This window comes from Salvelinus alpinus, chromosome 21, assembly GCF_045679555.1.
Source record: "Salvelinus alpinus chromosome 21, SLU_Salpinus.1, whole genome shotgun sequence".
NCBI classification, from domain to species: domain Eukaryota; kingdom Metazoa; phylum Chordata; class Actinopteri; order Salmoniformes; family Salmonidae; genus Salvelinus; species Salvelinus alpinus.
In genome coordinates, this window is record NC_092106.1 from 48,125,409 (window position 1) to 48,140,097 (window position 14,689).

Sequence of the window (14,689 nt, forward strand, 5' to 3'; positions counted from 1 at the left end):
GCTCAGGGTTGGATGCGTTGCCGGGGGGAGGCTCAGGGTTGGATGCGTTGCCGGGGGGAGGCTCAGGGTTGGATGCGTTGCCGGGGAGGCTCAGGGTTGGATGCGTTGCAGGGGAGGCTCAGGGGAGAATGCGTTGCCGGGGAGGCTCTAAGTGAAGGTTGGCTTTGTTTTTATGATCATGTTTCATAATGTAGTATTTTGTGTTTTGTACTGATGTTTGTATTGTGAAAAAGAGACATGGTCTCTGACATCCTGTTAAAGTAAAATATATAGAGAGAGTAAGGAGAGTACAGTATCAATGAGGAAATACTTTTCTCATGTTTCGGCATCGAGGTTCGTAGTTCTGACTGTTTTTTTAATTCCTGTGTGTCCTCCTGTAGATGCGGACGGAGTTGTATTTCCTGTCCAGTCAGAAGAACCGTGCCAGTCTGTTTGGGATGCCTCTGATCGTTCCCTGTACGGTTCACACCAGTCAGAAGGACCTGTACGATGCTGTCTGGATACAGGTGGCCCGTCTGGCCAGCCCTCTGCCCCCGCAGGAGGCCAGCAACCATGCACAGGACTGGTCAGTACCCCACACACACCACATCACACACACGCACACGCACACGCACACGCACACGCACACACACACACCACATCACACACAGGGCTAGTCGGCAACTTGATGGGAAAGGTTATCTTGATTAAAGGTTAATTTTATTGACTGAAGGTGATATTGTTTGTAGGTTGTTAATAATGTAATGTGTGTATTATGCCCCTACTACAGTGATGACAGTATGGGTTACCAGTACCCCTTCACACTGAGAGTGGTGGGGAAGGATGGCAACTCATGTGCCTGGTGTCCCTGGTACAGGTGAGGCCTCATCCACCATCATCATCATCATCATCAAAACACACACTTCTCTTCTATTACTGTATCTCATGTTTGGGAAATGGCGTGTGTAGGGGGAAACGGCGTGTGTGTGTAGGGGGGAAACGGTGTGTGTGTGTAGGGGGAAACGGCGTGTGGGTGTAGGGGGAAACGGCGTGTGGGTGTAGGGGGAAACGGCGTGTGGGTGTAGGGGGAAACGGCGTGTGGGTGTAGGGGGGAAACGGCGTGTGGGTGTAGGGGGGAAACGGCGTGTGGGTGTAGGGGGGAAACGGCGTGTGGGTGTAGGGGGGAAACGGCGTGTGGGTGTAGGGGGGAAACGGCGTGTGGGTGTAGGGGGGAAACGGCGTGTGTGTGTGTAGGGGGAAACGGCGTGTGTGTGTAGGGGGAAACGTCGCGTATGTTGGTACCATCTCTGTGCTTCTGCTCGTGTGTGTGACTGTGTTCAGGTTCTGTCGAGGCTGTGCGGTGGACTGTACGGAGGAAAGGGCCTCGGTAGGAAACGCCTGCATAGCTGTCGACTGGGACCCTACAGCCCTACACCTCCGCTACCAGACTTCACAGGAGAGGGTAATGTTCACTCACCACCCCGTTCACCAAAGTGGTTCGCTCCTACAGACAGTGAGTCACGTAGCCGGAGCTTTCTATGTAAATCAGGCAGACAGGCATCGAGGCATTCAGTTACTGTTCGATTGAATGTTAGAATGGGCATAAGGAATGACAAGAGCGTGGTATGATCATCGGTGCCATGCATGCTGGATCCAGTATCTCAGAAACGGCTGACCTCCTGGGCTCTTTACGTACGACGGTGTCTCTGGTTTTACCGAGAACGGTGCTGCAAACAAAACGCATCCAGTCCGCTGCAGTCCTGTGGGGCGAAAACCGCTCGGTGATGCGAGAAGTCGGAGGAGAATGGCAAGAATCGTGCAAGCTTACAGGCGGGCCACAAACAGACATATAACGGCGCAGAATCAATCAATCAATGAAATGTTTTTATAAAGCCCTTCTTACATCAGCTGATATCTCAAAGTGCTGTACAGAAACCCAGCCTAAAACCCTAAACAGCAAGTAATGCAGGTGTAGAAGCACGGTGGCTAGGAAAAACTCCCTAGAAAGGCCAGAACCTAGGAAGAAACCTAGAGAGGAACCAGGCTCTGAGGGGTGGCCAGTCCTCTTCTGGCTGTGCCGGGTGGAGATTATAACAGAACATGGCCAAGATGTTCAAAAGTTCATAGATGCCCAGCAGGCTCAGATGATAATAATCACAGTGGTTGTCGAGGGTGCAACAGGTCAGCACCTCAGGAGTAAATGTCAGAACAGCATCTTGGAACACAACTCGTTCGGACCTTGTCAAGGATGGGATATTGCAGCAGACGACCACACCGGGTTCCACTCCTATCAACTAGAATCGGCTCCAGTGGGCACGCCATCACCAACACTGGACAATGGAGGAGTGGAAAAACATCAGCCTGGTCCAACGAATCTCAGTTCCTGGTGCGTCATGCTGATAGCAGAGTCAGGATTGGGCGTAAGCAGCGTGAGTCCATGCCCCCCCCCCCCCCCCCCCCATCCTGCCTGGTGTCAACGGGACATGGTGGGGGGAATGATTGGTGGGGGGAATGATTTCCTAGCACACGTTAGGTCCCTTGATACCAATTGAGCAACAGTTGAACGCCACACCTTGTAGAATCCATTCCCCGAAGAATTCAGGCTGTTCTGGAGGCAAAGTTGGATCCGACCCAGTACTAGATGGGTGTACCTAATAAACTGGCCACAGAGTGTATATCATGTAGCATTTTCTACAGCCCTATACATACTGGAACCGTACAGCCCTACACCTCGCTCTGCCAGACAGGAGAGGGTCAGTCATCAGATCCTATAGGAAAAGATTACGTCCACACAGGTGCTGGAGATATGTTGAGTATAAAGACGCATCATGGCACCAGAGACCTTTACCCATATCAGATCATATCAAGGCTTCCTATCAACCCTGATCTTAGCAATGTAGTGAGGAGCAGAGTCACAGGCCCCTCTTCATCTGTCCCGTCTAACCACGATCTCCCTGTCTCCATCTGTCCCATCTAACCCCCTTCTCCCTGTCCCGTCTAACCCCCTTCTCCCTGTCTACATCTGTCCCGTCTAACCCCCTTCTCCCTGTCTCCATCTGTCCCGTCTAACCCCCTTCGTCCCTGTCTCTATCTGTCCCGTCTAACCCCCTTCGTCCCTGTCTCTATCTGTCCCGTCTAACCCCCTTCTCCCTGTCTCTCTCTGTCCCGTCTAACCCCCTTCTCCCTGTCTCCATCTGTCCCGTCTAACCCCCTTCGTCCCTGTCTCTCTCTGTCCCGTCTAACCCCCTTCTCCCTGTCTCCATCTGTCCCGTCTAACCCCCTTCGTCCCTGTCTCCATCTGTCCCGTCTAACCCCCTTCTCCCTGTCTCTATCTGTCCCGTCTAACCCCCTTCTCCCTGTCTGTCTCTCTCTAGATAGTGGAGGAGCACTGTAGTGTGCAGCAGAGTCGCAGGGCCCAGGCTGAGCCCATCAGTCTAGACAGTTGTCTGAAGGCCTTCACCAGTGAGGAGGAGCTGGGAGAGGATGAGCTCTACTACTGCTCTAAGTGCAAGACCCACCGCCTGGCCACCAAGAAGCTGGACCTGTGGAGGCTACCGCCTATACTGGTCAGAACACTGACACACACACTGTCTACTGTAGTTAGATGTAATGAGGATACCAGATATGTTATGAGGCTACCAGATACTGTCTACTGTAGTTAGATGTTATGAGGCTACCGCCTATATTGGTCAGAACACTGACACACGCACACTGTACACTGTAGTTAGATGTAATGAGGATACCAGACTATCTAGTGTTGCGAATCAGCTATAGGGCCCAAACTTTGGCTACTTGTCTTCGATAGGAGAAGATGAATAAACTGGCTCAGGCTACAAGATGTGTCTCACGTCATGTACGGATTGAGAGGATCCAGTCTGTCTTGTAATTTGTCTGAATCTTCTCTAGGGGGCAGTAGTAAGCTAGTCAGGCTACTTGTCTTCTCTAGGGGGCAGTAGTAAGCTAGCCAGGCTACTTGTCTTCTCTAGGGGGTGGTAGTAAGCTAGCCAGGCTACTTGTCTTCTCTAGGGGGCAGCAGTAAGCTAGTCAGGCTACTTGTCTTCTCTAGGGGGCAGCAGTAAGCTAGCCAGGCTACTTGTCTTCTCTAGGGGGCAGCAGTAAGCTAGTCAGGCTACTTGTCTTCTCTAGGGGGCAGCAGTAAGCTAGCCAGGCTACTTGTCTTCTCTAGGGGGCAGCAGTAAGCTAGTCAGGCTACTTGTCTTCTCTAGGGGGCAGCAGTAAGCTAGCCAGGCTACTTGTCTTCTCTAGGGGGCAGTAGTAAGCTAGTCAGGCTACTTGTCTTCTCTAGGGGGCGGCAGTAAGCTAGCCAGGCTACTTATCTTCTCTAGGGGGCAGTAGTAAGCTAACCAGGCTACTTGTCTTCTCTAGGGGGCGGTAGTAAGCTAGCCAGGCTACTTGTCTTCTCTAGGGGGCAGTAGTAAGCTAGCCAGGATACTTATCTTCTCTAGGGGGCAGTAGTAAGCTAGCCAGGATACTTATCTTCTCTAGGGGGCAGTAGTAAGCTAGCCAGGATACTTGTCTTCTCAAGGGGGCAGCAACTGGCTCCAGAAGAAAACTGTGGGAGTAATTTGTTTACAAATTAGATGAGGACCAGCCCACCAAAACAACTAAGCAACAGGTGTTACAAAGCAGATGAGGGCCAGCCCACCAAAACAACTAAGCAACAGGTGTTACAAAGCAGATGAGGACCAGCCCACCAAAACAACTAAGCAACAAAGCAGTGCAGTGGAAGGGAGGTTTAGTTCCAAAACGACAAACTATTTTCCACGTTACATTTGCATTGGAACATTATTCTACTAGCAACTAAATTCAATATTTATTTTTTTGTGATAATGACGTGAACGTATACCAAACATTAGGAACACCTTCCTAATATTGAATGGCACACACACAATCCATGTCTCAAGGCTTAAAATCCTTCTTTAACCCGTCTCCTCACCTTCATCTACACTGATTGAAGTGGATTTAACAAGTGACATAAGGGATCATAGCTTTCACCTGGATTCACCTGGTCAGTCTGTCATGGAAAGAGCAGGTGTTCTTAATGTTTTGTACACTCAGTGTATTCAACATGACATTCATGTGAGCATTATATGATTACATCCCAAAAGTAATGTGAAATGCACTCATTTATCTATGACAGCAATATACTGTATACTGAACAAAAATATAAACGCAACATGTAAAGTTTTGGTCTCATGTTTCATGAGCTGAAATAAAATATCCCAGAAATGTTCCATAGGCACAATAAGGTTATTTCTCTAAAATGTTGTGCACAAATTTGTTTACAACCCTGTTAGTGAGCATTTCTCCTTTGCCAAGATAATCCATCCACCTGACAGGTGTGGCATATCAAGCTGATTAAATAGAATGATCATTACACAGGTGCACCTTGTGCTGAGGACAGTAAATGGCCACTTTAAAATGTACAGTTTTGTCACACAACACAATGCCACAGATGTCTCAAGTTTTGGGGAAGCGTGTAATTGGCATGCTGATTTAAGGAATGTCCACCAGAGCTGTTGCCAGATAATTTTATGTTAATTTCTCTACCATAAGCCGCCTCCAACGTCATTTTAGAGAATTTGGCAGTAGCACCCAGCCTCACTACATAGCACCCACCCTCACTACATAGCACCCACCCTCACTACATAGCACCCACCCTCACAACATAGCACCCACCCTCACTACATAGCACCCACCCTCACTACATAGCACCCACCCTCACTACATAGCACCCACCCTCACTACATAGCACCCAGCCTCACTACATAGCGGCACCCAGCCTCACTACATAGCGGCACCCAGCCTCACTACATAGCGGCACCCAGCCTCACTACATAGCGGCACCCAGCCTCACTACATAGCGGCACCCAGCCTCACTACATAGCGGCACCCAGCCTCACTACATAGCGGCACCCAGCCTCACTACATAGCGGCACCCAGCCTCACTACATAGCGGCACCCAGCCTCACTACATAGCGGCACCCAGCCTCACTACATAGCGGCACCCAGCCTCACTACATAGCGGCACCCAGCCTCACTACATAGCGGCACCCAGCCTCACTACATAGCGGCACCCAGCCTCACTACATAGCGGCAGCCAGCCTCACTACATAGCGGCAGCCAGCCTCACTACATAGCGGCAGCCAGCCTCACTACATAGCGGCAGCCAGCCTCACTACATAGCATCCACCCAGCCTCACTACATAGCGGCAGCCAGCCTCACTACATAGCATCCACCCAGCCTCACTACATAGCGGCAGCCAGCCTCACTACATAGCGGCAGCCAGCCTCACTACATAGCGGCAGCCAGCCTCACTACATAGCGGCACCCAGCCTCACTACATAGCGGCACCCAGCCTCACTACATAGCGGCACCCAGCCTCACTACATAGCGGCACCCAGCCTCACTACATAGCGGCAGCCAGCCTCACTACATAGCGGCAGCCAGCCTCACTACATAGCGGCAGCCAGCCTCACTACATAGCGGCAGCCAGCCTCACTACATAGCGGCAGCCAGCCTCACTACATAGCGGCAGCCAGCCTCACTACATAGCGGCAGCCAGCCTCACTACATAGCGGCAGCCAGCCTCACTACATAGCGGCAGCCAGCCTCACTACATAGCGGCACCCAGCCTCACTACATAGCGGCACCCAGCCTCACTACATAGCGGCACCCAGCCTCACTACATAGCGGCACCCATCCTCACTACATAGCGGCACCCATCCTCACTACATAGCGGCACCCATCCTCACTACATAGCGGCACCCATCCTCACTACATAGCGGCACCCAGCCTCACTACATAGCATCCACCCAGCCTCACTACATAGCATCCACCCAGCCTCACTACATAGCGGCACCCAGCCTCACTACATAGCGGCACCCAGCCTCACTACATAGCATCCACCCAGCCTCACTACATAGCGGCAGCCAGCCTCACTACATAGCGGCAGCCAGCCTCACTACATAGCGGCAGCCAGCCTCACTACATAGCGGCAGCCAGCCTCACTACATAGCGGCAGCCAGCCTCACTACATAGCGGCAGCCAGCCTCACTACATAGCACCCAGCCTCACTACATAGCACCCAGCCTCACTACATAGTATGATTGAAGTGCAGTATACTTTACACCACTATTTCCTTTATTATTAAAAGAGCTCATTATTATCACTGTAAACAGACGTATCTCCATCAGTTCATGTTGTTGCTTGGCTCTGCGTTACAGATAGTACACCTGAAGAGGTTCCAGTTTGTGAACGGCCGCTGGATCAAGTCTCAGAAGATCGTCCAGTTTCCCAGAGAGAGGTTTGACCCTAGTGTTTACCTGGCTCCCCGGGAGGCGGGGCTTAACGGGCTACACGGTCTGCAGAGCCGCAGCGAGGGGGAGGAGCTACTGAGGATAGGAGGAGGAGAAACGGTCTCCTCCATCTCCGCCCCTGCTGGGTTCCTCAACATCCTCAAAGGTCTGACGTCATCCTGTCTACATCCCAAATGGGATCCTATTCCCTTTTATATAGTGCATAGTCCCTATGGATCCTGGTCAAATGTAGTGCACTATATAGGGACTAGGGTGCCATCTGTCTCAGTCCTGGTGATGTTTCATTACTTCACCTGCGATCTGCAGTAGTTTCCCATTGTTAAACAAACCAGTCATTCAGAAAGGGGTAATAAAACACACAGGAACAACCGAAACCAGAGCAAGCATATATTTACTACTATTCATAGTGCACAATACACCACATAGCCCATGTACACAGGAAGAATGAGGTCAAACTGTTTTACTGAGCCTCTCTTTGTGTCTCCACAGCCTCTCCAGCTTCAGGCAGGAAGTCAGCCCCTCCCTCTTCCATCAGCTGTACCAGCAGCCCCTGCAGCAGCCCCAAGACAGGAGGAGGGTCAGGGGGCACAGGCCACAGACAGACCCGCCTCAGGCTCCCCCAGCTGGGCAGCCGTCACCGCCTCTCCAACAGCAAGGAGAACCTGGAGGGTAGTACCAGGGAGGGGGGCAGCGACTCAGACACCGAGCCCAGGGAGGGAAGACTGCAGGCGGACACGGAGGGTGGGCTCGTGGGAGTGAGGAGCGAGCCGGAGATGTCCACCACAGACGCATTTAGCAGCCTCAGTGACGTCATCGTGATGAACGGGGACAGCGGTGGCCATAGCAACGGGCTACAGCGCACGGAGGCCAGTACGACGCCCAGCGTGAACCTAGAGACGCCCGCCCCCGCCCTGCTGCACCAAAGAGACAACAGCCTGGAGAACATCTACAACTTGTATGCTATTTCAGTGAGTGCTTCCAAAACTGCTTGGAGGTTAGCCTCCTAACCTATACCTCAAGAAGATTGATTTAGTTTAATATAGTTAGTTTAATATATATGTATGTATGTATGTGTGTGTGTGTGTGTATAGCTCTATGTATGTATGTGTGTGTATATAAATATGTATATATATGTATGTGTGTGTGTGTATATAGATATGTGTATATAGATATAGTATACTATATAAGGAATAGGGTGCCAGCCCTGGTCAAAAGTAGTATACTATATAAGGAATAGGGTGCCAGCCCTGGTCAAAAGTAGTATACTATATAGGGAATAGGGTGCCAGCCCTGGTCAAAAGTAGTATACTATATAAGGAATAGGGTGCCAGCCCTGGTCAAAAGTAGTATACTATATAGGGAATAGGGTGCCAGCCCTGGTCAAAAGTAGTATACTATATAAGGAATAGGGTGCCAGCCCTGGTCAAAAGTAGTATACTATATAAGGAACAGGGTGCCAGCCCTGGTCAAAAGTAGTATACTATATAGGGAATAGGGTGCCATCCCTGGTCAAAAGTAGTATACTATATAGGGAATAGGGTGCCAGCCCTGGTCAAAAGTAGTATACTATATAAGGAATAGGGTGCCATTTTGGGGCGTAGAGGATTTCTAATCTACACCAACCTTCTAGAGTCAGTCGGAACCCAAAATATCTAACTATATATATATATTAAACCAACTATACGTATATACACTGCTCAAAAAAATAAAGGGAACACTTAAACAACACAATGTAACTCCAAGTCAATCACACTTCTGTGAAATCAAACTGTCCACTTAGGAAGCAACACTGATTGACAATAAATTTCACATGCTGTTGTGCAAATGGAATAGACAAAAGGTGGAAATTATAGGCAATTAGCAAGACACCCCCAATAAAGGAGTGATTCTGCAGGTGGTGACCACAGACCACTTCTCAGTTCCTATGCTTCCTGGCTGATGTTTTGGTCACTTTTGAATGCTGGCGGTGCTTTCACTCTAGTGGTAGCATGAGACGGAGTCTACAACCCACACAAGTGGCTCAGGTAGTGCAGCTCATCCAGGATGGCACATCAATGCGAGCTGTGGCAAGAAGGTTTGCTGTGTCTGTCAGCGTAGTGTCCAGAGCATGGAGGCGTTACCAGGAGACAGGCCAGTACATCAGGAGACGTGGAGGAGGCCGTAGGAGGGCAACAACCCAGCAGCAGGACCGCTACCTCCGCCTTTGTGCAAGGAGGAGCACTGCCAGAGCCCTGCAAAATGACCTCCAGCAGGCCACAAATGTGCATGTGTCAGCATATGGTCTCACAAGGGGTCTGAGGATCTCATCTCGGTACCTAATGGCAGTCAGGCTACCTCTGGCGAGCACATGGAGGGCTATGCGGCCCCACAAAGAAATGCCACCCCACACCATGACTGACCCACCGCCAAACCGGTCATGCTGGAGGATGTTGCAGGCAGCAGAACGTTCTCCACGGCGTCTCCAGACTCTGTCACGTCTGTCACGTGCTCAGTGTGAACCTGCTTTCATCTGTGAAGAGCACAGGGCGCCAGTGGCGAATTTGCCAATCTTGGTGTTCTCTGGCAAATGCCAAACGTCCTGCACGGTGTTGGGCTGTAAGCACAACCCCCACCTGTGGACGTCGGGCCCTCATACCACCCTCATGGAGTCTGTTTCTGACCGTTTGAGCAGACACATGCACATTTGTGGCCTGCTGGAGGTCATTTTGCAGGGCTCTGGCAGTGCTCCTCCTTGCACAAAGGCAGAGGTAGCGGTCCTGCTGCTGGGTTGTTGCCCTCCTACGGCCTCCTCCACGTCTCCTGATGTACTGGCCTGTCTCCTGGTAACGCCTCCATGCTCTGGACACTACGCTGACAGACACAGCAAACCTTCTTGCCACAGCTCGCATTGATGTGCCATCCTGGATGAGCTGCACTACCTGAGCCACTTGTGTGGGTTGTAGACTCCGTCTCATGCTACCACTAGAGTGAAAGCACCGCCAGCATTCAAAAGTGACCAAAACATCAGCCAGGAAGCATAGGAACTGAGAAGTGGTCTGTGGTCACCACCTGCAGAATCACTCCTTTATTGGGGGTGTCTTGCTAATTGCCTATCATTTCCACCTTTTGTCTATTCCATTTGCACAAGAGCATATGAAATTTATTGTCAATCAGTGTTGCTTCCTAAGTGGACAGTTTGATTTCACAGAAGTGTGATTGACTTGGAGTTACATTGTGTTGTTTAAGTGTTCCCTTTATTTTTTTGAGCAGTGTATATACGTATAGTTGGTTTAATATATATATATAGTTAGATATTTTGGGTTCCGACTGACTCTAGAAGGTTGGTGTAGATTAGAAATCCTCTACGCCCCAAAATGGCACCCTATTCCTTATATAGTATACTACTTTTGACCAGGGCTGGCACCCTATTCCCTATATAGTATACTACTTTTGACCAGGGATGGCACCCTATTCCCTATATAGTATACTACTTTTGACCAGGGCTGGCACCCTATTCCCTATATAGTATAGTACTTTTGAGCATGGCCCATATTGTGTTATTTAATAGGTGGCTCTCTCTCTCTCTCTCTCTCTCTCTCTCTCTCTCTCTCTCTCTCTCTCTCTCTCTCTCTCTCTCTCTCTCTCTCTCTCTCTCTCTCTCTCCACAGTGCCATTCAGGTATCATGGGAGGAGGACACTATGTGACCTATGCCAAAAATCCCAACAACAAATGGTACTGTTACAACGACAGCAGCTGTAAGGTAAGAACACACACACACACACACACACACACACACACACACACACACACACACACACACACACACACACACACACACACACACACACACACACACACACACACACTCCTCCTCTACTAATAGTCAATATATTCTAGCAAACCAATTAGTCACTTTAAAGACTAGACATCTCTTTTCAAGTGCGTACTTGTTTGCCGTATCCTCCCTAGGAAGTGCACTCAGAGGAGATGGACACGGACTCGGCCTACATCCTGTTCTATGAGCAGCAGGCAGTGGACTACTCTCAGTTCCTGCCAAAGACTGACGGCAAGAAGATGGCCGACACCACGAGCATGGACGAGGACTTTGAGTCTGACTACAAGAAGTACTGTGTCCTGCAGTGATCAGGATCACACCCTCGACCCACCCACCTACCCCTCAACACTCTGCCTGTAACTCTGGACCGTCCCACCTACCCCTCAACACTCTGCCTGTAACTCTGGACCGACCCACCTACCCCTCAACACTCTGCCTGTAACTCTGGACCAACCCACCTACCCCTCAACACTCTGCCTGTAACTCTGGACCGACCCACCTACCCCTCAACACTCTGCCTGTAACTCTGGACCGACCCACCTACCCCTCAACACTCTGCCTGTAACTCTGGACCAACCCACCTACCCCTCAACACTCTGCCTGTAACTCTGGACCGACCCACCTACCCCTCAACACTCTGCCTGTAACTCTGAACCGACCCACCTGCCCCTCAACACTCTGCCTGTAACTCTGGACCGACCCACCTACCCCTCAACACTCTGCCTGTAACTCTGGACCAACCCACCTACCCCTCAACACTCTGCCTGTAACTCTGGACCGACCCACCTACCCCTCAACACTCTGCCTGTAACTCTGAACCGACCCACCTGCCCCTCAACACTCTGCCTGTAACTCTGGACCGACCCACCTACCCCTCAACACTCTGCCTGTAACTCTGGACCGACCCACCTACCCCTCAACACTCTGCCTGTAACTCTGGACCGACCCACCTGCCCCCAACACTCTGCCTGTAACTCTGACCCGACCCACCTACCCTTCAACACTCTGCCTGTAACTCTGAACCGACCCACCTGCCCCTCAACACTCTGCCTGTAACTCTGGACCGACCCACATACCCCTCAACACTCTGCCTGTAACTCTGGACCGACCCACCTACCCCTCAACACTCTGCCTGTAACTCTGGACCGACCCACCTGCCCCTCAACACTCTGCCTGTAACTCTGAACCGACCCACCTGCCCCTCAACACTCTGCCTGTAACTCTGGACCGACCCACCTACCCCTCAACACTCTGCATGTAACTCTGAACCGACCCACCTACCCCTCAACACTCTGCCTGTAACTCTGAACCGACCCACCTGCCCCTCAACACTCTGCCTGTAACTCTGGACCGACCCACCTACCCCTCAACACTCTGCCTGTAACTCTGACCCGACCCACCTACCCCTCAACACTCTGCCTGTAACTCTGACCCGACCCACTCAGCCATACACGTATGGAAAGGAAATTACACAACGCTTCTTCTTCAGCCAGTCACTGGGCGCCAAGAACCACAAAATGGTCATCACGAACTGTCGGTGGATACCTCCTTGTTGTTTTGAAAGATTTTTTTTTGCCAAGAGAACAACATTTAAGCCCCACGTAAAGCACTAAACTGGTGTATATTTAGCCTGAGGAAACCCCCCCCCCTTGTATGTGTGTGTGTTGGATTGTCATCACATAAGCTGAGATTGCTTTCCTGTTGTGCATTTTCCTCCCCCTGCAGCCATCAAAATATGTTCACAAACCTACACAATGTCTGGCTCTATAACTCTATACAGTAACGGTAGGATGAAGATGACTGTTGTTTTATTGATAAAGGGGTTCTCCACGGGTACTGTCAGTACAAAAACAACTCATATTGCTACCTCACTGTCGCTTGCATTTCATTGGCCAATTGGAACAGTAAAATATCTGTTGACAGTATTAAAACCTCACACACTTCCTCTTTTGATGTCCACAAACACACGCGCGAGCACGCACTTCAAAAAAATGATGATCTCCCTTTATGAAGAAAGATTCCACAAAATCGAGGTGTTTGACCTGAATTTGGCCCCTTGCCAAGCAACTGTCAAAACCAAAATGTGCAATTGCTGATCAATGTACCCCTAACAATTGTAGTCGTTTTAACTCACTAGCTTGAGTTTAAATCTGGGTTATGTTCTGGACAGGTGCCATAGAGAATGTTTCTAAGATTCATATACAGTGGGGAGAACAAGTATTTGATACACTGCCGATTTTGCAGGTTTTCCTACTTACAAAGCATGTAGAGGTCTGTAATTTTTATCATAGGTACACTTCAACTATGAGAGACGGAATCTAAAACAAAAATCCAGAAAATCACATTGTATGATTTTTAAGTAATTAATTTGCATTTTATTGCATGACATAAGTATTTGATACATCAGAAAAGCAGAACTTAATATTTGGTACAGAAACCTTTGTTTGCAATTACAGAGATCATACGTTTCCTGTAGTTCTTGACTAGGTTTGCACACACTGCAGCAGGGATTTTGGCCCACTCCTCCCTACAGATCTTCTCCAGATCCTTCAGGTTTCGGGGCTGTCGCTGGGCAATACGGACTTTCAGCTCCCTCCAAAGATTTTCTATTGGGTTCAGGTCTGGAGACTGGCTAGGCCACTCCAGGACCTTGAGATGCTTCTTACGGAGCCACTCCTTAGTTGCCATGGCTGTGTGCTTCGTGTCGTTGTCATGCTGGAAGACCCAGCCACGACCCATCTTCAATGCTCTTACTGAGGGAAGGAGGTTGTTGGCCAAGATCTCGCGATACATGGCCCCATCCATCCTCCCCTCAATACGGTGCAGTCGTCCTGTCCCCTTTGCAGAAAAGCATCCCCAAAGAATGATGTTTCCACCTCCATGCTTCACGGTTGGGATGGTGTTCTTGGGGTTGTACTCATACTTCTTCTTCCTCCAAACACGGCGAGTGGAGTTAGACCAAAAAGCTCTATTTTTGTCTCATCAGACCACATGACCTTCTCCCATTCCTCCTCTGGATCATCCAGATGGTCATTGGCAAACTTCAGACAGGCCTGGACATGCACTGGCTTAAGCAGGGGGACCTTGCGTGCGCTGCAGGATTTTAATCCATGACGGCGTAGTGTGTTACTAATGGTTTTCTTTGAGACTGTGGTCCCAGCTCTCTTCAGGTCATTGACCAGGTCCTGCCGTGTAGTTCTGGCCTGATCCCTCACCTTCCTCATGATCATTGATGCCCCACGAGGTGAAATCTTGCATGGAGCCCCAGACCGAGGGTGATTGACCGTCATCTTGAACTTCTTCCATTTTCTAATAATTGCGCCAACAGTTGTTTCCTTCTCACCAAGCTGCTTGCCTATTGTCCTGTAGCCCATCCCAGCCTTGTGCAGGTCTACAATTTTATCCCTGATGTCCTTACACAGCTCTCTGGTCTTGGCCATTGTGGAGAGGTTGGAATCTGTTTGATTGTGTGTGGACAGGTGTCTTTTATACAGGTAACGAGTTCAAACAGGTGCAGTTAATACAGGTAATGAGTGGAGAACAGGAGGGCTTCT

General features: G+C 50.1%; 1 protein-coding gene across 2 annotated transcripts in view; it reads left to right on the top strand.

Annotated features, from left to right (window-relative positions):
* The window catches only part of usp32 (ubiquitin specific peptidase 32), a 101,607-nt gene extending 88,226 nt beyond the window's left edge, over positions 1 to 13,381 (top strand). For both annotated transcript variants that reach the window (XM_071358083.1, XM_071358084.1), the window contains exons 27-34: positions 381 to 565; positions 770 to 856; positions 1,321 to 1,441; positions 3,354 to 3,545; positions 7,228 to 7,465; positions 7,810 to 8,288; positions 10,968 to 11,060; positions 11,270 to 13,381. In XM_071358083.1, the coding sequence (XP_071214184.1) occupies positions 381 to 565; positions 770 to 856; positions 1,321 to 1,441; positions 3,354 to 3,545; positions 7,228 to 7,465; positions 7,810 to 8,288; positions 10,968 to 11,060; positions 11,270 to 11,443 (1,569 nt within the window). In that variant the 3' untranslated portion in view covers positions 11,444 to 13,381. The remainder of the gene's footprint in view (positions 1 to 380; positions 566 to 769; positions 857 to 1,320; positions 1,442 to 3,353; positions 3,546 to 7,227; positions 7,466 to 7,809; positions 8,289 to 10,967; positions 11,061 to 11,269) is intronic.
* Positions 13,382 to 14,689: the final 1,308 nt, after the last annotated feature.